The sequence below is a fragment of the Eptesicus fuscus genome, chromosome 17 (assembly GCF_027574615.1).
Source record: "Eptesicus fuscus isolate TK198812 chromosome 17, DD_ASM_mEF_20220401, whole genome shotgun sequence".
Classification (NCBI taxonomy): Eukaryota; Metazoa; Chordata; class Mammalia; order Chiroptera; family Vespertilionidae; genus Eptesicus; species Eptesicus fuscus.
In genome coordinates, this window is record NC_072489.1 from 6200448 (window position 1) to 6228003 (window position 27556).

Genomic DNA, 27556 nt, shown 5'->3' on the forward strand with positions numbered 1-27556 from the left:
CGTTAATTGCGTGTGGCAGAGCCACTTCTCTGTGCTGTGCGCGTCTCAGGGCCACAGCCTCTGCCCTTGCGTGCAGCGGGCGCTGCCTCCTGGGCGGCATTCACTGCTGAAGCTGTCCATGGCTTCCAGGATCTTTTTTTTTTTTTTTTAAATATATTTTATTGGTTTTTTACAGAGAGGAAGGGAGAAGGATAGAGAGTTAGAAACATCCATCAGCTGCCTCCTGCACACCTCCTACTGGGGATGTGCCTGCAACCAAGGTACATGCCCTTGACTGGAATCGAACCTGGGACCTTTCAGTCCGTAGGCCGATGCTCTATCCACTGAGCCAAAGCGGTTAGGGCCCAGGATCTTTTTGTTTACAGCGTCTCCTTGGGGCTTGGCAAGGTTGGTGGTGGCGATGCAGAGAGCCCTCGGCGGTGCGTTCGGAGTGAGCACGCCCACCTGGCCGGCCGGCTCTCCCTGCGGTGGGCAGAGCGGCTGTTTCCCTGAGGGGCTCTGTGACGCCTGCTGCCCAGCGCCAGCCTGGAGCAGAGAGCTCAGGCCGCTGCTGGGCACTGCTCTCTGCCTCGAGGGCCCGCGGCCTGGCCTTCCCTCCCCATCCGCACAATCTCAGTTCAGGGTTGGGGCCCATGGTGCCTTCAACACCTGCCTGTGGACATGGCTAAGTTGCTGGCACATCCTTGGTCTTCAGAGCTGGGTGCTGAGCCCGAGGGCTCGCTGAGGGCTGGGCCCTGTGTCCGGAGCAGCAGGAGCCCGGCGGCTTCTCCTGGGGCCGAGGCAGCCTTGTGGGAAGCGGGAGTGATGGTCTCTTTGGGGAAAGCACAAGGGTTTCCTCACTCCGTGTCCAGGAGGAAGGACCTACGCCAGCATGGCTTCGTTTGCACCCCCTTAAGGCTGTTTTGGGTTCTATCATGTCACTCGATGGCCCTGGGGGCCCAGTGGAGGATGTCTGGTCACCCCTTGAAGAGCCGGCCTATGAAGACCAGGCTCCCCGGAGGGCCACGATGTCAGGGAGCTCCAGGCAGGGCCGTCAGTCCGCGCAGACCCCTGGCTGGGCGTCTCCCAGGCTGGAGCCCGCAGCTCAGAAGAGGCTGCTGCCCGAGAGAGAAGACAGGAAGTGTGGAGCCGGCGGGGGAGGGATGATGGGGGTGGTGTCAGAGCTGGCTTCCTCCGGCTCCGGCTCGCTGTCCTCGCTGTCCAGGCCGTCGGCGAGGGCGGGGATGATCCTGACCACACTGTCTTCAAAGTGCACCTGCTTCTTCGTGGCCAGCGAGGCAGCTGGCTCCAGAGTCAGCTCGGTGAGGGCCTCGGGGCGCTGGGGGGCGCTGGGCTTCCTGGGCCCCTTCAGGATGCGCCTCATGTGGGTGAGGAGGGAGCCGGGCCCCTGCCTGAGGGCTCCGTGGAAGGTGTAGGTTTGCTCAGTGTCCCCGGAGCCGGTGGTGCTCCTGGCACTGCTGGAGGGGTCCGTGTACTGCTCCTGGGCGGCCAGCCCCGCGGGCGCAGCTCTGCTCTTCTTCCGCTTGCTGAGCAGGAAGTAGGCCAGGCCAGTGAGGATGAGCATGGAGCCTGGGAGAGAGCTGGGCGTCAGGCTGCTGGAAGTGTCCTGGAGAAGAGCCAGAGGCTGCCAAGCCCACCGTTCCCAAAGGCCACGGCGCACACCTGTGTGGCCACGCTCAGGCTGCTGCTCCAGCCCTCCCTCCTCACTCCCTCCTCACACACCACAGCAGACCCGGGGCAGCCTGATGCCATGCCAGGGCCCTGCCCCTGACCGTGAGCTGGGGGACCCTGTGCCCGAGGCTCCCTTCCTGGTGACAGCCCCACTGGTGCTGCCAGAACAGCCTCCATCCCCGCACTCAGCCTCTCCTCACTACGGCTATTGGATCTGGACCTGTGACCCCGCCAATGGGTCTGGGGTCTATGTTGGATACCAGGCCCCACCTGCTGGGACTTCCCATCCCAGAAGCAGGGGGCCGCCTTCACTGTAGCCTCCCCAGGGAACAGAAGCAAGTGCAGACATCCTTGAGTAGGGCCAGCATGCATCGCCCCTTCCTGGCCCCTCCCAAGGCCTCCAGGCAGAGGACCCTCCGGCCCCAGCTGGGACCTGCTGCTCTGGCTTCCCTGCTGGGGCTCCTGCCCTGTGCAGAGGAAGAGGGGACCCAGGCCTGCCTCCGGGGCCAGAGCCTCCTGGGCCTCCCTCGCTTTCCCGGGGAGGGAGGCCATGGCTTGCTCTAGCACTGCAGGGCTGTCTCCTGCTCAGTCGTCCACGGGGTCGGAGGGTGGGTGGGGGTGGGGTGGGAGGGGAGGGTTGGCCCTGGGGCTGAGACAGGGACTGCAGGAAGGAAAGGAGGCTCTGCCTTCAGTCCTGTCTCCCTGCGCGGTTTGCTTTCTGGATTTTAGGTGGGCCATGAGGAGGGTGTTAGCAGAAAAGCCACGAGCAGAACCCGGGAGGTGGGAGCACAGATCCTGCCTCCCGGCCAGGAGCCGCTGGCTCAGGGCCTGAGGAGAAGGATGTGCTGCGGCTTGTGAGGTCTTCGGTCCCTTCCTGCCGTGCTCCCGCCTCAGGCCGAGAGTGTGGCGCTGTCAGGACACTGGGAGACGGGATGGGTCTGGGCGGAGAAATGACCGTCACCCTCTGAAAGCTCAGTCCACACACAGGCGTCGGCAGAAAGGCAAGTCCTTTGGGGTGCAGCCTCTGTACACCTACACGGAAGATGCACTTCCGGCACATGCCTGCCGCTGAAGCAGCGTGGAGGGTCTGACAGGTCCTCATCCCCACAGCCTGAGCCAGAGAGCGGTGGCTCGGGGCCCTGCAGCCACGTCACCGCAGGCTGAGTGAGGAGGACCCAGCCCTCGAGCTCAGAGCCTCCCTGAGCGGCGGCCTGCCTCCACTCGCCCTGGAGTCCTACCTGGGATGGTCACGTGCCAGACCAGCACGGGGTGGAGGAAGCAGGCCACGGACAGCAGCAGGTAGGCCAGGAACTTCTGGAAGCAGCCCAGCCAGCGGGCCTTCTCCCTTGCTCTGGCGGCCAGGGACCCTGGCTGACACCTGGGAGGAAGGAGTCCGGATGAGCAGGGAGCAGGCAGCAACTCACGAGGCTGTGGGAGGCTGTGCTGAGGCCATGTTCTCTACAGACACCCCGGGTGGGAGTCCTCAGTTAGGGGTCTTGCTGTGCCCCTTGCCCCCAGAGGCCCTGCAAAGGCAGGAGAAAGTGAGCAGGAGCCTCAGGGGCCCACTGGGGCCCACAGCAAAGCGGAGCAGGCGTGCAGTGTGGGACACGGGCGGGCGGTTGTGCGGATCATGCCCTGCACAAGGGGCCTGGCTGCTTAGGGTCTTGCCTGGGTGTACGATGACGGGCCCAGAGGGGCTTCTTGACAGGCACGCAGAGTCACACCCGCCTGATTCCATCAGGGCTGCTGCCGCCAGGTTCAAAGGAGAAAAGCCTTGCCCTTAGGCCCAGCTCCTTCCCCTCTGCACTGACTTGGAGCAGGGATCTGCACGTGTCATCCAGCCAGGCTGGCTCGGGAGCAGCGGGACTGAAGGATGGTGTGTTGGCCCAGACATGGCCTCTTCCACACCCACTGCCATGGCTCTTTGGTTCCCCCTGGTGGTCATTCTTTTGTGCCCAGGTCCTAGTTGGGGTGGAGCCTTCCAGAACTGGTAAAATGGCCCTTTGAGCCTAGGGCTCCTCCCTCACCGGCCCCAGAAGTTGCAAGGATCCCTTGGCAGTGGGAGCTACTCACTGGAAGCAGATGGCCAGCAGCTGAGCCACAAAGTAGGCCCCTTCGCACACGGCGACGGCGGCTCCTGTGAACCTGCGTGGAGACAGGTGAGGGGGCTGGGCCTCCTCCGCTCTCCCTTCCCCTTCCTGCGGGTCATCTTCTCGCTGCACCTTGGCCTCCTGACCAGAAGCTTCTCAACCTATCCTGTCACCCAGCCAGCGTCCCCCAGGCGGGTCTTGATGCCAGGGCCTGCACGAGGTTGGGTTGTGGTGGTGGAGGGGTTGGGGCCTGGGCCCACAGATGGGTGAGGAGGGAGCTGCAGGCCAGCAGGAGGGCCACCCCTGAGCGGACACTGGCAGATGTTCTCCCTACTGTCACCAGGACGGACACCCACTGCCCGACTGAGAGGCTTAAAGCTGGACCCATTCCTGAGCCCTTTTCTTCTCCCGCTTTTCTCATCATGCAAACGGTCACCAGGACGGGCTGATTGTGTCCTGAAATCATCTCAGACTCCGTCCCGTTCTCTCTGGCCTCACCCGGAGAGCCTGAGTTTGGGCCTTGCCCACAGACACCTGCACCACTTCCCCCTCTTGGTCTCCCCAACTGCCTGGCCCTCACCGCCGGTACCTGCTCCTCCCTCCACATGGTCACACCAGCTGCCCCAAGGATCTGACACCTGAATCTGATCATACTCTTCCCAGTCTAGAATTCTTTAAATCCTCCTCTTGCTCCAGTTGTGGTCCGGAGACCCTCCAGTCAGAATTTCCTGGGAATATGTAAAATCATCGTCCCTGGGCCAGGCATCACGATCTTTGGGAATGGGACTCACATTTCTTATTGGAGAGTCTCACTGGCCAATAGGATTGAACTTCCTTAGCACACCTTTGAAAGCCCTTCCACGTTTCTCTGACTACACGGGAAGCTGCCAGGTGCCACAGGGCCTTTGCACAGGCCATCCCCTCTTGCAAGGACTCCTCCTTTCTCCCCCTGTCTGTCTGGTGGCCTCTAATTCTTCCATGCAGCCCGGCCCACTCTGGGAAAGGCTTAGTGTTAAGTGTTCCATGGACTTGCATTGGAGGGAATGGATGAGTGAGAGGAGATGCTGCCTTACAGGGCAGGGAGCTCGGGGTCAGGGTTTCCTTGGGGTCCTGGGCCTTGCTCCTGATCAGCTGTGTGACCATAGGCAAGAGGCTTGACCTCTCTGAGCCTCAGTTTTCTCAGCTGTAAACTGAGAGTAAGTATTGTGCTCCAACAATAAATTGTTACAAGGACTAATGAGTTGTTATTTGTAAAGCGCTTGGAATGTACACGGCACGTAGTGCTCATTATACATATACAGGGAGGGCAAAAGTAGGTTTACAGTTGTGCATGTGGAAAAATACAAATTAATAAATAATAACAGAAGAATAAGCTGTGTTTTGCATACTCCCAACTGTAAACCTATCTTTGCCCACTCTGGTATGTATTAGTCACTATCATTGCTCTCTCTCTCTCACTGTGACCATCTAATACCTAACGTCTACTTTCTCCCAGTGTCTCCCAAACTCTTCCTCCTCAGCGTTTAAGTGGCAATGCCCTTCCGTCGGCGGTGCGGCCGCTGTTGTGGGTGAGAGTGGGGGCGGCAGTGAGAGGCCTCGTGGGAAGGAGGAAGATGGGCGAGGAAGCAAGTAGAGCGAGGGGAAGTGGAAAGAACAAGGGACCGCCAATGTCAGGTCAGTTCCTGTCAGTGCCTGCCCTTGACCATGGCCCTGCTTGGTCTGAGGACACAGAGATGGCAGAGATTCACGGGCCAGGTGTGCGCTGCACTCGATGAATGTGCTGAGTGTGAGGGACCACAGTGGCAGGAGCTCAAGATCTGTGTGGGGGAGATTGCGTGTGTGTGGGAGAGGATGGGAGGAAGGAAGGGTGCAAAGAGGGAGGCGGGACATTTGGGTGGCCCCTGAAGAACCAGTGGGCACAGTGCAGGACGGATGGGCAGGGTGGGCTGGGTGCTACTCCCTCGGGGAGGAGAGCAGGGCATGGGTGGGGAACATCAACGAGTTCGAGGTGAGGGGCGGGGGACGCGAGGCTCAAAAGAACTCCTTCTAGGACTGGTCTACAGGGTGACCAGGTGGGCACAGCATCCCCTTAAGACAGGCAGAGCAGCCAGGAAGAGGCAGGGCTGGGCAGGCCACAGGCAGCATGAACTGGCCACGGACGGGATCTGCTAGAGCAATGGTCGGCAAACTCATTAGTCAACAGAACCAAATATCAATAGTACAACGATTGAAATTTCTTTTGAGAGCCAAATTTTTAAAATTAAACTTCTTCTAACACCACTTCTTCAAAATAGACTCGCTCAGGCCATGGTATTTTGTGGAAGAGCCACACTAAAGAGGCCAAAGAGCCGCATGTGGCTCGCGAGCCGCAGTTTGTCGACCCCAGTTCCTACCCAAAGTAATGTCTGTGGGTGAACTAGGCAGCCACAGAGAGGAGGAAGCCAGGCCTGCCAGGGAGACCGTGCACAGTGGCTGGGACACTCAGTAAGACCCGGGGGACCTTCGGAGCAGGAGGTCACTCCCAGCCGGTGGGGGTCCGGCATGGGCAGGGGGCTCAGGGCCAGATGCCAGGAAGGAACCTGGGACTCAGGTGAAGTGGGTGGAAAGGCACCCTGGGTACCTGACAGGACGAGCCAAGGCTCAGAGGGGAGGTGGGTGAGTGTGGGAAGAGCCGCTTGGGGGGTAAACTGAGTGACTAGAAATAAGGTGGAGGTCAGGGATGGCAGAGAGCGTGGCCTGGAGGCTGTGGCAGCCATGAAAGTCGCCAAAGGGAACCGTGTGTCCAGGCGGCTGACACTGTGGCAGTGTGGACATGCCCTGTGGGGTCGGGGCCTGGCTGGGAGATGGTGGATGGACCCACCTTTGCCCACCCCATAGCACACTGGAGAGCTTGTCTGAGGCAGGGGGCGCTCCTTAGGGTGCCGACGAGGCCATGTGCTGAGTGTGGACGTGGAGGGGAGAGTGGGGGCAGAGGAGGCATCCTGCTGACCCCACAGGCATGCGGGGCTCCCCTCGGGAGGGGCTGCCGAGAGCTGGTGGTCAGAGTTGCAGGGGTGCCAGGCTTCCTCCCCCTCGGGGACTCCCTGCACAGTGCTCTCCCCCTGCCAGGGGCACTTGCAGAGACAGCGGGCAGAGAAGAAAGGACAGAGGCTGCTCAGTGGCTTGGTGATGTGGCTGAGCTGCTCACTCACACTGAATTTCTCCTCTGCAAAACCAGGACACTGGTCGCTTCGCCAGGGCTGTCTGAGCTAAAGGACACAGTGTACAGAAATCCTTTAACGGCTTGGCAGGAAGATGGTGCAAGCTTATGGTCCTCTGAGATCCCCCTCTCTCTAACACAAGAGCTCGGTTAATGTGTGCTCCCTAAGAAACTCTGGAAGAGATGGATGGGCGGATAGGTGGCCATGTGAATAGACGGATGGATGAATGTGGATGGTGGATGGTGGGTGGGTGGGTGGATGAATGGATCCGGCTGGGTGGGTGGGTGGATGGGTGGCTGGCTGGGTGGGTGGGTGGATGGATGGCTGGCTGGATGGGTGGGTGGATGGATGGTTGGCTGGCTGAGTGGGTGGATGAATGGATGGCTGGGAGGGTGGGTGGATGGGTGGATGGCTGGGTGGGTGGGTGGATGGATGGATGGCTGAGTGGGTGGGTGGATGGCTGAGTGGGTGGGGCATGGATGGGCGGATAGGCAGCCATGTGAATAGACGGATGAATATGGATGGTAGATGATGGATGGGTGGGTGGATGAGAAGTGGGTGGGTGGGTGGATGGGTGGATGGATGGTGGTGGGGGTGGGTGGGGGGGTGGATGGCTGGATGGGTGGGTGGGTGGGTGGATGGATGAGTGGGTGGGGGCGTGGATGGGAGGATGAATTGGTGGGTGGGTGGGTGGATGGCTGGGAGGGTGGGTGGATGGATGGGTGGGTGGATGAATGGATGGCTGGGTGGGTGGATGGGTGGATGGCTGGGTGGGTGGGTGGATGGATGGCTGGGTGGGTGGGTGGATGGCTGAGTGGGTGGGTGGATGGATGGCTGGGTGGGTGGGTGGATGGATGGATGGCTGAGTGGGTGGGTGGATGGCTGGATGGCTGAGAGGGTGGGTGGGTGGCTGAGTGGGGGGGCGTGGATGGGAGGATGATTGCTTGGTTTATGGGATGGTTTGATTACAGCCCTTTCCAAAGCAGAGGATGCTCTAAGGCACCCTCTAGCCCTTCCTCCTCTGGGACAGGATGGACGTAGCAGGAGAGGTCAGGCTGCTCTGCGTTACCTGAGGAGAAAGCAGAACATGCTCGGGAGAGCAGTGCATACTCACAGCAGGTAGAACGCCAGGCTCTTGAAGTGCCCCTGGAGGAAGGTCTCGGTGCCCACGCCGATCAGCACTGAGAGGGAAGAGGAGGGGACAGTGGCCCAGGTGCTCCCGCCACAGCCCTGCGCTGAGTGGGCGCCGTGGCCAGGAGCCAGCCTGTCCCTGGGACTGAGAGCCGGGAGGCTCTTCCCATGCGGCACAGAGACGGGCGGCTGGGAGGATGGAGAGAGCAGGAGCCTGCTGACTCATCTCGGAAACCAGGGTGGCTCCAGGCAGAGCCCCAGAGGTGTTCAGTGCAGTCTCCCCAGAGCACAGACGCCTCCCACCCGAGTGCCCCAGGGACAGCCACGACGCCAGGACACCTCCGCTCTGCTGCCGCTGTCCTGCACGTGTCCCGGCTCCAAGGGCCCTGGCCGCCCGCAGGCCCGTGCCGGGGTGCTGTGTCTGGGCGTCTGGGCGTGGCCGGGGGACCCGCCTGCTCTTGCTGTCCCATGGTCCGTTTCACTTGCTGGTTTGGCAGCTGCCTCACACTCACGGCTCTGGCCCCAGGGCCCATCAAGCCCTGACACAGATGCCGCTCAGCCCGTCTCCCTCTTGCCCTTTCGTGGCAGTTGGTACTCGAACACTTAACCTCCCTTTCCCAGCGTGCACTGTGCCTTGGAGCCTCCTTTGCAGACTCTCTGGCTCACCGTCATCTCCTCCTGGACTCCCTGCTCTAACAGCTTCACTGCCCCAGCCGCGCTCTGACCCCATCCACTCGCTGATGGAAACAGGTCACAGGCGCACGCAGATGTCCCAGGCCTGCAGGACCGCGGTGGCCCCGGGTCAGACCTCTTTCTGGGCCTAATTGACCATACTCCTTGCACCTGCATGTCTCTCTGGGCTCAGGTGACATACCCCGGTGTTTCCACTGTGGTGTTTGCCACCCTGTCCTCTCCCTCTTCTGAAACTCAAAGACGGCAGTTTGGGTTGTCAACATGGGCTGAATGCCTCATGTCTGCTGCGCACGGGCAGGCTGCTTCCCTGGGCCTGAGGCCTCCCCTCGTGCCGGGCGGAGATGCTGTGTACGCTTCCGCCCCTGGGTGGCCCCAGCCCTTTGTCTGGGCAGAAGGGCTGCCTCCTGAAATGCAGTGTGGGCCCCTCGCTTAGGCCGCCAGCACCTCCACCCTCACTTCTGGGGGAGGTGGAAGTGCTGCAGGGAGCTGGGAGGGGGTGCCTTGACCTAGGAGGGGAGGGGAGGCACCCAGCCTCCCAGGTTGACTCGCTGATGGAGCCCCGTGCTCCAGAGCGGCAGGGACAGCGTCTCTGTCCTCTGCAGGATCAGCCCAGGTGAGGAGCTGGGGATGAGTGTCAGCACCACCTGCAGAGCACTCACTGGTTTACACACGATGGTCACACATGTCCCGACTCCTCATAGCATCCCTGTGACACAGTGAGCTCTGTACGCCCCATTTTGCAGGGAGGAAAATGAGGCTGGTGTTGTGCTCACAGGACACACATATGCCAGAATGTGAAGGAGCAAACCAGGAGGTTTCTGGCTGTAGGTGGTGAGCAGTTTCCTGCTTTCCACGGCCTACCAGTGTATGTGCGCGTGCACATGTGTTGTGTGTGGTATGCAGATGTGTTGGTGTGTGTGTTGTGTGTATATGTGATATGTGTATTGTATGTGTTGTGCATGCATGTGGTGTGTGGTATGTGATTGTTAGACTATGGTATGTGTGTGATATGCATGTGTGCTGGTATGTTTTGTATGTGCTATGTATGTGTGGGTATGGTGTGTGTGGTATGTGTGTATGTGGTATGTGTGTGATGTGTGTGTTAGAGTGTGGTATGTGTAGTGTGTGTTGTATGTGATATGTGTATTGCATGTGTTATGCATGTATGTGGTGCATGTGGTATGTGAGTGTTAGACTATGGTATGTGTGTGGTGTGTGTGATATGTATATGCGTTAGTATGTTTTGTATGTGGTATGTGTGTGTGGTGTGTGTGGTATGTTTGTATGTGGTATGTGTGGTGTGTGTGGTATGTGTGTGTGTTAGAGTGTGGTGTGTGTTTGTGGAGTGTGTGGTATGTGTGTATGTTAGTGTTTGGTATGTGTGTGTTACAAGCAAATGTTCATTTATTTAATTTTCACTGTGTATCCTGCCCTGTTCTCAGCACTTAGCATTTATTAACTAACTAGAGGACCAGTGCATGAAAATTCATGCACTGGAGCGGGGAGCTGGGGGTCCCTCAGCCCGGCCTGCCCCCTTTCACAGTCCAGGAGCCCTCAGGGGTGGGAGGCAACCCTGCGATCAGGGGAAGGCGATGTTCCCATCACACCTCTGCTGCTGCTGCCACTGCCGGCAGTGAAAGCCTCGGCTGGCCCTGGTTACCTGAGCTTCAGGTGGCCCTGGGTGGCTGGGCAGCCTCCATCCGAGGCTTGCCTGTGCCTCAGGTGTTGACTGGGCAGCTACCATCCAAGGCTTGCTTGTGCCTCGGGTCAGCCCTGGGTGGCTGGGCAGCTGACATCTGAGGCTTGCCTGTGCCTCAAGTCAGTCCTGGGTGGCTGGGGGGCTGAGGGGACTGGGGGACTCCAGAGGCAGGTGCGCGGAACTGCACGCCTGCTGCCCCAGCGGGGCTGAGGGGACTGAGTGCCGCCATCTTGTGGCTGTGGGTGATGCCATCTTTGAGGGTGTGGCAGTCAATTAACATATTCCCTCATTGGCTGTGGGTGCCGCCATCTTTGTGAGGGCATGATGGTCAATTAGCATATTCCCTCTTTATTAGATAGGATTTAATGATCACAACGTTCCATGTGAAAGTAGCATGCCAACTTCATTTTCCAGGAGAGGAAACTGAGGTACAGGGAGTGTAAGCAGCACAAATAAACCAACCGGCCACGGCTGCCTAGGTCAGATCCTGCATTTCAGCCTCACATTTGTGAGTTGATCGCTGAGTCACTCATCCCTCTAGCCTCAGTTTCCTCATGGTCCCTCTGGAACATAATGATTATGAGGATTTAGTAGGCTAATTGATCCCAAGCACATCACAGTTGCTCAATGAAATAGCTTGTCATTTTATGGTGGGGTTTCATTCTGATCAGTTTTGTAGATTTCCATGCGCTTGTGGCAAATGGACAGCAGATGGCAGGAGAGGGCCTTGGGAACAGCCCGATTCCCTACCTTGCACCATTAGACCCGAGGAGAGCTATTTTAATACCTATTGACTAAAACAAAGGGTCAGTGGTCAAAGGGGCATTGGAGAAGCACCAGAGGCAGAACGGGTTTGCAATCTAAAAATCAAAGTGGCAACCGGCTTAGACGCCCAGTTCTAGGTGATGTGACCTTGGTGGCGTGGGTACACGTGACCTGGGTGGAGTGGGTACATCAGACCTTGGTGGAGTGGGTACATCAGACCTTGGTGGAGTGGGTACATGAGACCTTGGTGGAGTGGGTACATGTGACCTTGGTGGCGTGAGTACATGAGACCTTGGTGGAGTGGGTACATGAGACCCTGGTGGAGTGGGTACATGTGACCTTGGTGGAGTGAGTACACGAGACTTGGGTGAAGTGGGTGTGTACTAACTGTCTGCGCTGAGTTCCCTCTGAAAGGGGAGAATAAGTTTCACCTCAGAGTTGTTGCTGGGCTTGGGGAGATTGACAAAGCTGAGACGCAGGGCTCTGTGCGTGGTGGGGTCAGGGACCGTGCACATGAGCTCCTTCCTCCCCCTACTTGGCCGGGGCAGCTTTCCCAGCCTCCATCTAGCCCCATCCAGGGAGGTGGGGTCCCCACCCAGAAGCTCTGCAAGCCCAGCCACAGGGGTGCCCTCTGGCTGGAGGAGGGGGACAGGGTGATAGAGTGAGGAGTGTGGGTTCTAAGGCCAGGGGATCCCTAAGGGAGCCAAAGGTCCTTTGACACTGGGGCCACGGGTCACCTGCTTTCTGCTTGATCACCCCAGTCCTGGGCTCCCGTGCTCAGAGGCAGACCATGCAGGGCCGAGACAACATCAAGTCCTTCCTGTGTCCCCTGCATCCGTCTCTGCCTGTGGCCTCGACCCATGATCCCGTTTCTGCCCTAGAGCTACTTGGCTAACTCCTTGGTCCCCTGGAAGCTCTTCCTAGACTGCGCTTCTATCTCCTCTTCTGGGTTTTCCTGTTGGGGTGTGTTGGGGTGAAGCCCAGCGGTGGGCTGGAGTCAGGCATGTGCTCCTCTCCGGGGCATGATTGGTCCAGGGGGAGACACGTGGTTTGTACAGACTGAAAAAGTACCATGACCCCTTCTGTGAGAGAGGCTCACCTAAGTGCTCAGAGAGCCAGAGAGAGAAGGGCCATTCCTGAAGGTGTTGAACCAAGAAGGACTGGCAGGCAGGCAGGAGACGGACCTGAGCAAGCGGAGGGGCAGCGCCCTGCAAGTGTAACAGCAAGTGATTTCCTCTGGAGCCGGGGCACGGGCGGGGCATGGGCAGTGCCTGTGGGCTGAGGCCAGACTGTGGCTCTTTAAATAGCAAGCTCCACAGGGTGGGCAGGAGATGGGGGCACTCGGGTGCTGGGAGCAGCTGAGTGATGTGTTCAGATTGGCATCTCAGAAAGCTCCCTGCCCTCAGGCAGAGGGTAGGAGGCTTTGGTGATACTGGCTAAGACTGCCTGGCGGAAGAGAGGTGGTGGTGGAGGTCCAGGACCTGCTCCGGGTGCTCCTGGCCTCCCCTCCCCCAGCACACCGCCAGCCTCCAGTTTCTTTGTGGGTCTGGCTTGGAGCAAGCTCTGGTCATGGCTCCTAACGCTGTGCATGGGTGACTGTTCACCTGTCTGCAGGCCAGACACCCGGGCGAGGGGGCAGGGGAGAAGTACATGCCCTGCTGTCGCATGATGGCCCTTTTCTGGGTGGAGGAAGCAGCGGTGTGAGGTGGTCACAGGTGACCACAGGACATTGGGGTTGGAAGCTCTCTGGGCGTGCCAGCCCAGCTGCCCCACAGGGAGGTCCCACCGCGTGCTGTAGACTGAAGCAGCCCCTGCACACATCCTGCTACTGTGCACAACATTCCTCAAGGTGGGGACTGCCAGCCCCTGTTGTTATGAAAAAATCCCAACCAGCGCCCGGGGGTGAGCACCTTGGCCCAGCACGCCGGCCATGATGAGCAGAGGGCGACGGGATCAGACCGCCTCGCAGGGTTCTGCGGTCCCTGCTGGCAGAGGTCGGGGAAGGACTCTAGAGAGAGCGTGCAGGTGGGGAGGATGTTTCCTGGGGCCCTTCACAAGCATGGGGGTGTCAAGTGAATGAGACCTTGTCACCACGGGCAGTGGGCCATTGCATCTCCCCGTCCAGCTGAGCATACGTTTTTGCAATGTCTTCATCATAAAGAGGCAGGAACCTGCCCCTGCACTGCCTCAGCGACCAGCTGGTGCCCAAGCTGTGGGTCAGGGTGGTGACCACCCCCTCACCCCTTACCCCTCACCCCTCACCCTGGGCATGTTGCAAAGGGCCTGCAGCCTGGGCAGAGCTCTCTGCTGAGTGTCACCAGTGGTCCCAGCCTGAAACTCACCACCAGGCTGTTGCCCCAGCCACCAAGGGTTGCTCTGGTTGATCAAGGCCCAGGGTCCCTGTGGCGAGTCCACACCCTGCTCACAGCACATCCTCTGAGCCAGGTCCGGGTAAAGTACAGGGTGCAAAGCAAATGCGTGCCCCAGCCTGGGCAGACAGCCCCAGCAGGAAACAGGGACGCCGAAGGTGGGGATAAGCCACAGCCCGAGGAGCAGGAAGAAGGCAGAGGAGACAGGAAGTCCCTGCGGAGGGGACAGGCCAGGTGAGGCCAGGCGGACGGAGCAGCCGAGTTCAGGGCTTGGATCTGTGACACCGAGACTCTGTGCACAGGTCAGGGGCGGGGCCTGGTCTCTGGGTGCCTCTCTGTGCAGCTCCCAGGCTGAGCAGGTTCGCAGGGTCGCACTGGAGCAGCAGTTCGGCTTCCTGGGCCCACACCCTCACCCTCTTTCACCTCGAACCACCCTCTAGGGAGCCACGCCGGCTGAGAGAGCTGTGCCCATGGTCTGGGAAAACCCTGCCATGGGCAGTCTGGGTGCAGCCAAGTGCCCTGGGAGCACTGCTTCTGCGAGGACTTGCTCCATTCCCTAACGCCATCTCCCCGAAGGTCTCCAGGCCTCTCGGGGCTGGGCCGGGTACCATCTCTCAGGTCAGTGAGCCAGGAGTGATCTCCTGGGAGGACACCCCTGCTGACCCAGCAGGAACGCATCCAGAGAGCTGGAGAGATTATTGCTGGATCTATGACAGACAGTTGCCCCCCACAAACTTAGTCTGTTCCGAGAGGAGATACCCTGACTGTAACGATGTAAGATGGGGTGCTTCGTTACAGCAGATGTTAGATGGGAGCTGGGAACAAACTTCGCAGCTCTTCCCACTGAGAGGTGTAGTGTAACCCCTCCCGCTGGGTGTGGTCTGTCCGATGGAAGGAAGGCTGTACAAGTAAAGTTTGGGGACTTGTATGGCTAATTCTCAAAGAGCTTCTTCTACTGAGACTTCCTAAAATGCTTGTTCTGGGAGAAGCTACCCGCTATGTGGAAGTCTGACGCTCCTGAAGAGCCCCAAGATAACCATGGAGAGAGAGAGAGAGAGAGAGAGAGAGAGAGAGAGAGAGAGAGAGAGAGAGAGAGAGCCCCAGCTGGTTTGAGTAGGGCAGGAGACATGGGAGTGAAGTTCTTGGGCATCCAACCCCAGAAGGTCCAAGTGGAGGAGAACCGCTGACCCGAGCTCGCAGTCAGGACACGTGGCCATCCCAGCACCCTCCCAGGCCCCGCATCGTGGAGAGATGCCATCCTTGCGGTGCCCTGCCTGCGTTCCTTAGCCACAACGTTTGAGCTTAAGAGAAGTTGTAGTCTTAAGCGGCTAAGATTTGAGTGGCTTTAGATGTAGCCGCAGATAACCGGAAACGCAGCGAATCCTGTCCTCTGACTACCTGGGAGTGGGCCCGAGGTTCCGTGCCGGCCTGTGGGCTCTGACTCTCAGCAGTGACATCCCCAGCCCCGTGGCCTCTGCACCTCTCACCGGGGCTCCCCCCTCCAGGCTCCCACATCCCACAGCATCGGTCCCCCGCCCAAATGTGTGCACAGCCTCAGGGTGCAGCCTCCCAGCAACAGGCGGGTGTCCGGCCTGCATTGGGGCCGTGGAGTCCTCTGGTGGTCTCACGCCTGAGGCTTTCCTGGAGGATCCCCCCCCTCCCCCCCCCGCAGCTCCGTTTCGCAGAGACGCTCAGTTGAAAAAGTGAGGAAAGCAAAAGTGAGATCTCCTGCTACAAGGGAGTTTGTGACCTACGCCCAGTGCCCCCTGGACAGCCACCCCAGGCTGGGTGTGCTTGCTGACCCGTGCTGGGGACAAGCTCTCCTTGTGAGGCACCACTGTTCCCCGTGACACAGATATAGCACCCCAAAACTGTTCTCACTGAGGGCCTGGAGCTTCCTAAGTGCTTTGCAGGGACTAGTCTTCAAAACTAGACACTTCAGAAGCCAGAAATTGGACATCGAGTGTAGCCTTAAATTGGGGGTGAAGAGTGGAATGGGTGTGAGAAGATTGGCCGACCTGCCTCCCGAGTGTCCGTCTGCCCAGACTGCAGGGGGCACCTGCTCGCTAAGAGGCCTCAGGACCCATGGGAATGAGGACGGCGCAGTCCTCGCTTCGTGGCGTGGACTGAGGAACTTTCCGGTTTTCAGCTGCAGGCAGGGCTGTCTGGACAACAGGGAAGTTATCCAGCGGAGCCGGGACTAGGGTGAGCCGAACCAGGCATCTGGGCACACATTTAAATTCTAAATGGAAGGAGGCATTCACTCCCAGGTTGGCCGCAAGCCCTGGCGTCCAGCGCTGTACATGGCCCATGGTGTGTGGGCTTCTGGCTACTCATGGAGGTTGCACTCTGTCCTGGCTGGGATGTCTGAAACTCACCCATGGGACTCCAGTTCAGAATAAAATGGGCGACTTTCATCAGTGACCCTGAGGCCTTGTCCCGAAGTCAGGAGAGCTGACAGTGTGACATGCAGACAGGAGACAAGTGCCATGCTCACCCCAGAACGAGGCTTCACGTAAGAAAGATTTGCCCCCTGAACTGCCTTGATGCGGCTGCACGGTTCTGCCCGCTGTCGGTGGGCGGGGTGCTTTCACAGATCTGTTTAGGGCCCGTCCTTCTATCCCTCCCTGTTATCTGTCCCTCAGGATCCTGTTATCCCTCATCCCAGTCCAACAGAGACAATTGCCACCCCTCCGTCCCACTGCCCTGCACAGTCCCCAGCGAGGCCCCCTGGCGGTGCCAGCTGGAGCCAGCTCTTCCTCCTCAAGCCCCCGCACCCCACTGCATCCCACCTTGGCCTCTAGCCTCTGTCCCTCCTGTCCGGGCTGGGTCCACCCCCCCACGGAGTGTTCTTCTGCGCTGTCTTCCTGCGCTGCGTACGCCGGCTCAGCAGTGGTCAGACTCTGGACGCCGAGGCTGCGGTGCAGCTGGGGCCGTGGACACCTTCTCAGCACCTTGCGGGCATCCTGGCGCTCGGCTCCAGAGTGTGGGGGCAGAGGTAGGAGGTGCTGAGCTGCTGTGGACAGGAGGGAGGCGCCTCAGGAAGGCGGATCCGGCTCCTCCAACAAGTCATCCTCTCTCACCTGCTTCCTCTTCTGGAAAACGACGAGAGTAAAACGTGCGCATTGGCTGTGAGAGTTCGGCCTTAGCATGATGGACGCTCTGCAAATGTAGCCGATGGCCAGGGTATTGTTAGGAGAGGCGGTGTTCCCGTTAGTGCTCTCGGGGAGAAGAGGGCTTGCTTCCACCCTCCCTCCATCAGTGCACACACTACAGGACTAAGAGCCCTTCGCTGTGCCCGATGCTGCTCATTGACTTTCTGGTCCCAGCTTCCTTCTGCAGGCCCGGCTAGGACATAAGTGGTCCAAAGCCCCATCCACCACACATCTCGTTTGGAACACGCTCTGTGTGGGCCAGTGTGTGTGAGGATGGGGCCTGCGTGTGGAGCTGGCTGCCCAGGGCCCAGCTCCCCGGCTTTAGCCTTGTGTTGCCTTTGCCTCAGGACGGACCTCGCGGCTGAAGATGGCTTGTCTGTTCTGACTCCGTTGCTGGGTTGAGTTCTGACGCCTGTCTTGCGTTTGGTGCAGTGCCCTGGTGGCAACACAGGACACTTCACAGCCGTCACTGGAGGCCACACTAATTGCCTTTTCTTTTCTTTCTTCCTTCCTTCCTTTCTTTCTTTCTTTCTTTCTTTCTTTCTTTCTTTCTTTCTTTCTTTCTTTCTTTCTTTCTTTCTTTCTTTCTTTCTTTCTTTCTTTCCCTTCCTTCCTTCCTTCCTTCCTTCCTTCCTTCCTTCCTTCCTTCCTTCCTTCCTTCCTTCCTCTCTTTCTTCCTTTTTTGGTAATCCTTATCCGAGGATATTTTTTCCATTCATTTTTAGAGAGAGTGGAAGGGAGGGGGATAGACACAGAGAGAGAAACAGTGATGCGAGAGAGACACACCGATTTGGTTGCCTCTCACGCACACCGCAACCAGGGCTGGAGATCGAGCCTGCAAACCAGGCCCTTGACTGGAATCAAACCCAGGACCCTTCAGTCCACGAGCCGACGCTCTAACCATTGACTCACACGTTCCAGGGCACTAACCAGCTTTCCATGCCAGGCAGCGATCTGGGCCCGGGCTGCCCGGGTAGCTGCATGAGAATGTCGTTGTTGCTGCTGCCGAGGGCAGCCTTGTAACTCCCACGTCTTAGTGACGGCTCCTCTTCCTCAGGGAGGGGCTGTCTCCTGCTGGTCTTCGGCCTGTAAAGACCCCTTAGGAGCGGATGCGCTGGGTTGATGTCGATGGCTGGAGCGGGCTTCGGGTCAGAAGAGGGCACAGCTGGTTGCAGAGGTGAAAGCCAGCTTTCCACTACTGCTAAGAACGTGGGGGTATTGGAACTAGTTGCTAAGAAGCCGCTGAGACAGAAGGTAGTGGTTGCAGGCTTCAGGAGAAGTTCTGGCAGATTCTAACACGACAGGGACATTGACCTGGGTACGGAGAGCTGTTCAGCGGACACCTACGAGCCAGGGTTCAGAGGCATGTGATGAAAGGCCAAGGTTTTACAGGAGAAAGTTTCCGATATTCAGTTAGAAGAGCTTTTAGAGCACAGCGTGGCACTCAGTACCCAATCACTCTCACAAGTCTGTTTAGGTAGAATGCCCCAAGGCAGGAGTCCACTCATGCTCTGCTGGATTCTTCAAACATGAGCCACAGATTGGAGCTGACCAGCCAAGGGGCCGATTTTGCCTGTGCAAAGCCCGTGTGCGGATTGCTGTGATGCCCCCACCTTCACCCCTCTCGGCATCCACACTTTGCCAAGTGACTTTGCCGTGAAGTCTGTTTCCCCGACCCTTGCATCTGGACTCAGCAACGTGGCCTGCTTTGGGCACCATGCAAGCACAGGCGTGAAATGGGCTCGTACACTTGCATGTTCTCTCCTGCGCATGCCAGAGCCAGCCTGCTGGAGCAGCAGGGACACAGAGAGCAGAGTGGCCCATTTCACCCCAGCCACTGCCAGTCTAGACAGGTCAACAGCCCCAGCAAGGGAAGCACACCCAGAGAGACTAGCAGGGCTGCCCAGCCTGCTTGCCCAGATGTGTGAATAACAAAAGCTTGTTGCTCTATCCCACTGAGGGTTTGTGGATGTTACACAGCATTATTTTGGCAATAGATAACCGGCACATCCACTTTTAGAAACAGTTTTATTGAAGTACTAGAGGCCCGGTGCACAAAATTTGTGCACTGGAGGGGGGTGTCCCTCAGCCCAGCCTGCACCCTCTCCAATCTGGGACATCTCACATCCCTCTCACAATCCGGGACTGCTGGCTTCCAACCGCTTGCCTGCCTGCCTGCCTGATTGCCCCTCACCGCTTCTGCCTGCCAGCCTGATCACTCCCTAACCACTCCCCTGCCAACCTGATCGATGCCTAACTGCTTCCATGCTGGCCTGATTGCCCCCAACTGTCCTCCCCTGCTGGCCCAATCACCCCCAACTGCCCTCCCCTGTCAGCCTGGTCACCCCTAACTGCCCTCCCCTGCTGGCCTGGTAGCCCCTCCCCTGCTGGCCATCTTGTGGTGGCCATCTTGTGATCACATGGGGGTGGCCATCTTGTGCAAGGTCGTGATGGTCAATTTGCATATCACCTCTTTATTATATAGGATAATTGATATATTACAACTGCACTTATTTAGAATGTTCAGTTTGATAAGTATTGACATGTGTATATACCCAGAAACCATCACTACAATCAAGATAATGAATATATCTCTCCTCATATCCTTGTAAACCTACCATCCTACCCATCCATCCACTCTCAACAACCACTAATCTATGTTCTGTTACTAGAGATTAGTTTTCATTTTCTAAAAATGTATTTAAATGGTACTCTTTTTCATCTGTTTACTTTCATTCAGGATGATTATTGAGATTCATCCATGTTGTAGCATGTGCTTTTTCTTTTTTTAAAAAAATATTTTAATTAATTTTTAGAGAGAGTGGAAGGGAGAGGGAGAGAGTGAAACAGCGGTTGGCTACCTCCTGCACACCCAGTACAGGGGACCAAGCCCACAACCGAGGAATGTGCCCTGACCAAAATCCAAACAGCAACCTTTTGGTGCCTGGGACGATGCCCAGCTGAGCCACACCTGCCAGGGCAGCATGCCCTCTTCTGTTGCTGAGTAGTATGGATAGAATCCATCTGTTGCTGGGGACTTGGATTGTTTCTAGTTTTGGCTACTACAAAAAAGATGCTATGAACACTCATGTACAACATTTTCATGAACATATGCTTTCCTGTTCCTTGGGTAAGTACCTAGGAGTGGGTCATTTTTAAGAAACTGCCAAACCATTTCCAAAGTGAGTGTACCATTTTACATCTCCGCCAGTGGTGTTTGAGAGTTCCATATCCTTGCCAACACTTCAGCACGTGGCATGGTGAGTCTTTCAGCCATCCTAAAGGCAGGTAGTCGTACCTCATGGTAGTTTTGGTGTGCATTTCCCTAGTGACTAATGATATAGAACATTTTTTCATGTGCTTTTTGCTATCACATCTCTTTGTTAATTTGTTTTAAAATTATATTTTGAAGAGTAAAGTGTTAAATTTTGATGGTGTGCAATTTATTAATTTGTTCTATGGTTTGAAATTTGGTATTGTATCTAAGAAATCTCTGCCTAATCCATTACTGAAGTTTAACCTATTTTCTAGGAATTTCATAGTTGTAGGTTTTACATTTAGGTTCATAATCCATTTTGAGTCTTTTTTTTTTTTGGTATATGGTACAAAATATAGACAATTTTTAAAAAATTAATGAATATTCAATTGTTAGTGAGTTAAAAAGTTAAAAGTTATTCTTTCTACACTAAATTATGTTCATACTTAAGTCAAAATTCTGTTGTACATATATAGCTAGTTCTATTTCTGAATGCTATTGTGTTCCCTTAATCAATTTGTCTTCTTTGTGTCAAACCTGTACTGTCTTGATTTCTGTAGCTTTATAAGTCTTAAGATCAGGTAGTGTTAAATTTCTCATTTTGCTCTTTGTGTACAAAGTTGCTTTGGTTATATTAGGACCTTTGCATTTCCAGGTAAATTTTAGAAACAGGCTATCTACTCTTAGGAAACACACACGCGCACAAACACACACACACACACACACACACACACACACACCAAACCTGCTAGGATTTTGGCTGGGATTGCAGTTAGTCTATAGAACAATTTTAGGGAGAACTGACATCTTAATGATGCTGAGTCTTCCCACCCATGAACAAAACATATCTCTCATATTCTTAGGTCTTCTTTACTGTCCCTCAGCAATATTTTTTAGTTTCCAATGTATAAATTTTTGTCAGATCTATCCTATAGTATTTCATAGTTTGATGCTATCATTTTTACATATTTTTATTTGATTTGCTAAAATGTGGTTAAGAATTTTTACATCTGTGTTGATGGGGGATGTTAATCTGTAGCTTTCTTGAGACGTCTTTGTCTAGTATTCAAGTAATACTAGTTTTATAAAATGAGTTGAGACGTATTCCCATCTTTTCAAATTTCTGGAAGGGTTGTGCAGAATGTGACTATTTCTTCCTTTAATGCTGTAGAATTCACCTGTGAAGCCACCTGGGCTGCTACACCAGTTTCTGGTGATGACGTTGTTCACATGGAGGACTCTTGCAGGATTCACAGATACTATTGAGGCTCTGGCCTCCAGCACAGAGCGGCATATCCCTTGTAAGAACCCATGGGGGAAAATTTCTTCTAGGTCTTGACTTCATGTCAAGGTATTTGTCCAAGAGATTAGATTCTTATTGTATCTTGCATTTAAAGAGAACACATCTGATCATTCTTCCACATGGCAGCTTTCCAGGTGCCAGAAAACAATGGTGATGCCTCCAGGTGTTTTCTGCCCCTGCCACACATGCCATGTTTCTTTCTCTGACCATTACCTGGCCCATGGAAAGCTAGGAAGGCTCAGGGGGAAGCCCTAAGAGAGCTCCTTCGTACCAGCATCAGCCACTTATGTATGACTACGTTTCTTTCTGATAATAACCCCTATTCAGATGGTTGCATAGACTAAGGACAAGCTTAAAAGAACTGCCATCCTATGAAAAAGAAAATAAGGCTACCATCTTCCTTCTGGTTGGATTACCATGAGGGGATCGAGTGTATAGTGATGGAAACTTGACTTTGGGTAGTGGGCACACAGTGCAATATACAGGTGATATATCATAGAATTGTACACTTGGAACCTACCCAATGTCATCCCAATAAATTTAATAATAATAAAAAATAACCAAGCACTGCCAGTGTGGCTCAGTTGGGTAGGCATCCTCCCGTGCACCAAGAGGTTGCTGGTTTGACTCTCAGTTGGGGCACATGTCAGGTTGCAGGCTCCATCCCCAGGGGAGGGGAGGGGCTGCAGGAGGCAGCTGATTGATGTTGAGCTCTCACATTGATGTTTCTCTCTCCATCCTCCTCTCCCTTCCTCTCTCTCTAAAAATCAATTAATATATATATGTGAAATAACCAAGTTCTTGTGGGCTGATCTTAATAACCCAAGCTCAAAATGTGAAGGAAAATGTTACTCAGTGTAAGATCTCTCAAAGTCTAGCCCCTTTCTCCCTCTCCAGCTTCAAGGGTCATATGTTGCCTTGTTCTTTTCCTCTGATCTCCCTTTTTCCCATACTGCAGGAAGAGCCCATCACTCATGCTGCACAGCCCCTGTGTTCTGCAAATGCCTCTGAAATTAACCAGCACTGTTAACCAGCACTGCGTGAGAATCCATGTGCCAGGCATTTCCCTGGTTTAGTCATTGTTTCATCGAATGCTCACAACCCCAAAGGGTAGATGCATTTGTTATCCCCATTTCATAGATGAGAAAACTGATTTTTTAAGTTGAATTTGTTGGGGTGACATTGGTTAATAAAAATTATACAGGCTTCAGGTATACAATTCTATAATACATTATCTGCATGTTGTATCATGTGTTCAAGTCTCCTTCCACCGCCGTTAATGTGCTTGGTAACATGCCTGGAGGCGCACACCTAGTCAGTGGTAGAGAAGGACATGCTTCACCCTCCCAAACCCTGGGCTGCAGTGCTTGGGGCCAGGACATGCGCTTTCTAGCGTGTCTCCTCGGTCACCATATGCTTCTCTAGAGGGAGGTCGTGCCATTCTCATACGTGTGTCTCCATGGCACAGGGTGGGAGTTCTGCAAATGTTTGCTGAGTAAATGCATCTTAAGTGGAGTTCTAGGTTTCTTGTTCTAAATCTAAGAAAAAGGGCACAAGGATAATGAAATAAGGAAAGAAATGCTTGAGCCAAATCACATTATTTTCAGGTGGAGCAGAGGTGGGGAAATTTCATTTACTTGTTGAAACAATCAGATTGGGAAAAAACCAGCCAACATCCGCTTGGAGGATCTGAAAACAATGTGGTTAACAAACCCACCTGTGGATGTGTTGGGGTGCAGGAAGCTTCCTTCTGTGGCAGGAAGTGGTCGCGGGGATAAGGTTTCAGAAGGGTGGAAATTAGCATGGAGAGCCCGGGATGGCTGCCTCAGAAGCATTAGTTTGTTTCTGAAGGCTTTGAAAAGGGCTGAGGTCAAACTGTGCATTTGCGGTGCCCTTTAAAAAATAATGAGAACATCTGGGTTTAAGTGCTTCTTGCGTCCTCGTCTACATTAATAAGTCACCATTTCAAATGGAGAGTGGCAGGAGTGCGCTGCTGAAAGTCGGGCTCTGCCCTTGGTGTGGAGGAGAGGTTAATGGGTCAAACCCTAGAATAAAACAAACCCCTAAGCGATCCCGGGTTGGCCGTCACGGACGCAGGCGGGGCGTCAGCGAGATGATGACTTTATAGCACGTTGTCGTCATGCAGGCTGGGCCGTCCGTGGAAGGGCCCGCTGTGACAGTCCCTTCTGGAAAGCTGGGCAGATCTGGCTGAGGCCCAGGAGCGGGTCCGAGAGGGGTCAAAGCAGGTACCCATCCAGAGGGCATGAGCGGCCGTGTCAGATATCAGTGTCTTTACGTGTCGGAAGTGTTGGTCGTTCCTGACTATACGCCACGGTAACTGTCCACACTCCCATGACCCACCTGCCTGACAGGGCTGACTGGGGTGGGGGCGCCAGGTAGAAGATGGTGGCTTTAGTCAGGCCTCCTTGGTACCCTCTGTGTGTTTTGCATCCTGCATCCTGGGACACCCACGATATGGAAAGACTGAGGTGCAGGGCACGCTGACTAAGAGTGGGGCCTCGGGAGTGGACCACCGCCCATTCACATCTTGCCGCCCTGCTTTCTGGCTGTGAGGACTGGAGCAAACGGCTCTCTTGCACTAGGCCTCAGTTTCCCCCTGCGCAGAATGAGGAGGAGGATGAGCATGACGGTGCTCCAAAGGGTAGTTATGAGGATAAAACAAGGCACCGCATTTAAAACATGCAGCAGAGTCCGGCTCACAGCAAAGACTCACATAGTAATGCCCATTGCCAGCTCTGACTCCCAGAGCCGAGGCTGGAAGAGGAAACCTGCCCTTGAGTGCTGGCAGCCAGGAGCCTCAGGCCCGAGCCCTTTGCTCTGAGGAGTGTTAGGCGGCCTCACCAAAGGGCTCAGAGACATTTTCTTGGCAGCTCCTCTTTTGGGGAGACTCATAGGCAAGGACGTGGCTGCCGGAAGAGGGCTTTCCCCAGTGACCAGGGCCTAGGGGAATTAGTCTCCCCTCTTTCCTCCACACTCCACTCAAGTCTGGGACCCTCAAGGTGCAACATCTACCCGGCACGGGGAACTCTCCCATCCATCTGGCAGGGTTGGGGCAGGGCTCAGGAGTGGTGAGGAAATTCATGGGAGTCACCCTTGGAGGTGTGGGGAAAGGGGGGAGGGGAGGATTGCAAAGTTCACAGGGAAACCAATCCCTCCTCCCCAGAGCAAGAATGGGGCCCAGCCCACGCCCAGGCTCAGTTCTCACTTTGTGGGGGCGGAACGGCCTGGGCTGCGGTGCTCCCATCGCAGTTACCACCCCTCTCCCGGCGCCCTCCTGACGGTTGGTCTGCAGTGAGAACTCCACACGGTAAGGGCCCTGGGGCTCTCCTCTCAGGCACCCCCAGCGGGCCGGCTCTGGGGCAGCAGGCAGACGTGGGCATCTGCACAGGGAGTGCGAGGGCTCCCAGCCTGTGTGCAGGTCCCGTTGGTGTGCTTCCCTGGGTGGCTGCTGAGGCCACATGTCCATAACCGGCACCGAGAGGTCACACATGGACACACACACAACACACACACCACCTTCCCCGTCAGGGAGGTCACGCAAATGCGTGCAGCCAGCTAAGTGTGAGACTAGTGGGGAGGCGTGGGTTTGTGCTGACCTGGAAACCTTACGATTGATTCAAAGGAAGAGAATTTTCTAATTTTCAAAACACGTCTGGCTGGGCGCAGTCTGCCCATGGCCTGTCTCCTGTTTGGTGTAGTAGGGCTCTGTCTGCGCCCAGTCTGTGGTTGGGGCTGGCCATGGGGTGGGGTAGCATGGCCCGGGGACCACTGGGTGTCTAATGAAGCTTCATCCACTGAGGCCTGGGTGAAGAGGGAGGGTGAGCTCGGCCAGCCCCTGTGCAGCTGTGCAGGGCACGCGGTGGCCAAGCTGCTGGGCCGTGCCATCGGGGGAGACCCCTGGGGCCTGTGCCTTCGGAGCCTCTGCCAGTCACGGGTCCTGTCTGCAGAGGGGAAGGAGGTCCAGGGGCCAGGCCAGTTGGTAGGTGCTGCCTGGTCCCTGCAGGTGACTGTCTGGATGGCCTTGGGTCACAAGCTTTCCCCAGCTTCTGGGGAACCACACTCCTCCCCACAGTGGGGCCAGGGTCTCCCCGAAGTTTCTGCAAACTGACAGCCTCTCTCTCTCAAGCCTTATTTCCGCTCCAGCAGCGGTGCCCCTGTACATGAGGCCTGGACTTCTCAACAGGAATTCCACCAAAAAGGAGGCCGAAGGGAATAAAGAATTTGCAAACCTGATACACTGGAAACAGGCCAGGAGTTCCCCGATCCTGCAAGGAAACTGGAGATACCCCCAAGAGACGAAGCCCTCTCTCTAGCTTCCCGGTCTCCTGCACGTTAGAAAGCCCCAACAAGACAACTGAAAAGCCTGGCCAGTAAAAGGCAGTCCGTGGCCCACTTTCAGCCTGGATCCTTTTCAAAACCAAGCGGGAGGCCTGCCCTCAGCGTTAGCAGCGCCCTCCGTGCGGAGGTGAGGGATGTGGCCAAGGGGAGCAGTGGTGTGCGGGACGGCTGCAGCCCTTTCTCTGGCTGAGGTAAGTCGGATTTGAACGGTCTTTAGCTAACCCATTAGGGTAGATACAGATCAAAACAGATTCCTGACCGGAGGCGGGCCGGGCTCGGGCAGGGCGTGGCGGGATCGTCGCGGTGACACCTGCGAGCGGAAAGGGGAGTGCTTCCGCTCTAGGGAACCGGGCTTAGAGGAGGCAGGCGGAGTCTAGATCAACAGTTGTAGACCAGACCTTGAACCCAGACATGGAAACCTATTTAGGGCTCCCTGCCCCGCCCTGGGTGGGCAGTCAGCCCCAGAGTGCAGGGACAGGTGTTCTGACAGCGTCTGGAGCTGGCTCCCCACCAGCTCATCTACTCGGGTCTCCGCAGAGCAGGTCCAGACCTTCCTGGTGCCTGCGGGGCGGGCTTCCTACCCTGTAAGGCAGAGAGCTCTTTGGCAAGAGTCCTCACCTTTTCAAAAGCCGAGGGGCCAGGGCTCCAGGCCGGCTGTCCCTCTGACCTGCAATTTGACCTTGGGTAAGGTTACTGCCCCTATTTGAGCTCAGATGTGGGATTAGGTCATCTCAAGCGGCGGGTTCTGTGTTAACTCAGGGCCTCCATACTGCAGACCCCACTGGCCAGTCCACCAGTGAGGGTCCCCTGAGCTCAGAAGTATGTCATGGCTTCTCCCAAGAGGCTTTATCCCCAGTCCAGCTATCTGATCAGTTCATGTATTGCTGATCCTTCAAAAACCTGGCCAGCAGGGCCGGTTATCTCCATTGCACAGACCAGAAAGCTCGGTCCCAGAGGGCCCGATGGCTCTCCAAGGTCACACGGTGCAGGTGGGCCGAGGCTGGAAGCAGCACTGTTTGAGCCTGAGCTGGGGGACATTTCCCATTCACCGAGATCCATGCACATGATTTGGTCCAGTGATGGAGAAGGACTCGATGAGCTGTGGGCATCTCCTCCTTGTCCCCAGGGACAGTGAGGCCCAGTGCTCAGAGCTCAGAACACTGATGCTCACCTCCCCAACACAGATCCTGGCCCTGTGGGGGGCCTGGGCTGGGGTAGGGTTTGCCCTAGGAAAGTGAGAAGGCAGCACTCAGGGCCGTGGTCCTACTGGTTCTGCTCCATCTGTCCTCCAGGCAAGTCAAACAGCCCTGGGATTAGGCAGGTGAGGGAGAGGAGCCAGCCCAGGAACCACTTCCCTCGAACCCTGCAGAGCATCAAGGAGGCCCGAGGTCTCCATGACCAGCCCTCCAGCTCAGCTGGGAATTCTCTCCCCACGACGGGGGCTGTGGTATGAATAAAGCCAGCTGTGCTCTGCTAACTCTACAGCCAGGCATCAGCCTTTACACCTTCACCTTCAGCCGCCGCCCCCTCGCAGCAGCCCCGCAGGAGGTGGGGCCGACCCTCCAAGATGAGGAGGCTGAGGGGTCCCAAGGCCCTGGGTTCCCAGTCCCCAGCTGACCCCACTGCACCCGCTGTGCCCTGCAGAGCACTGTTCCTGGGGGTCTTGGGGAGGGAAGTGAAGGGCAGATGTGGTCAGATGCCTCTGCCCATCCCCAGCCAGCTGGCTTCCACCGTTGGGCCAGCCCATCTGCTCTGCCAGCACGCAGAGGACTACAGCAGGGAGGTGGGGTCCTACCTGCAGCCGTGGTGATGCCCAGGAGCCGGCAGGTGTATTCCAGCCCCGTCCAGAACACCTGCAGCTTCAT

General features: G+C 56.3%; 1 protein-coding gene across 1 annotated transcript; it reads right to left on the reverse strand.

Moving 5' to 3' along the window:
• Positions 1–1084: 1084 nt before the first annotated feature.
• Positions 1085–27556, reverse strand: TMEM72 (transmembrane protein 72). Its single transcript, XM_008149104.3, has 5 exons — positions 27487–27556; positions 8076–8142; positions 3745–3816; positions 2910–3049; positions 1085–1569 (listed from the first exon to the last, which is right to left on the reverse strand). The coding sequence occupies exons 1-5, from the start codon at positions 27554–27556 to the stop codon at positions 1085–1087; spliced, it is 834 nt and encodes a 277-aa protein (XP_008147326.1).

Coding starts and splice junctions, on each gene's coding strand:
- TMEM72 (XM_008149104.3), bottom strand. CDS start 27,556: ATGAAGCTGCAGGTGTTCTGGACGGGGCTGGAATACACCTGCCGGCTC. Junction 8,143..27,486: donor GGGCATCACCACGGCTGCAG/GTAGGACCCCAC, acceptor CTTCCCTCTCAG/TGCTGATCGGCGTGGGCACC. Junction 1,570..2,909: donor CTGGCACGTGACCATCCCAG/GTAGGACTCCAG, acceptor GCTCTCTCCCAG/GCTCCATGCTCATCCTCACT.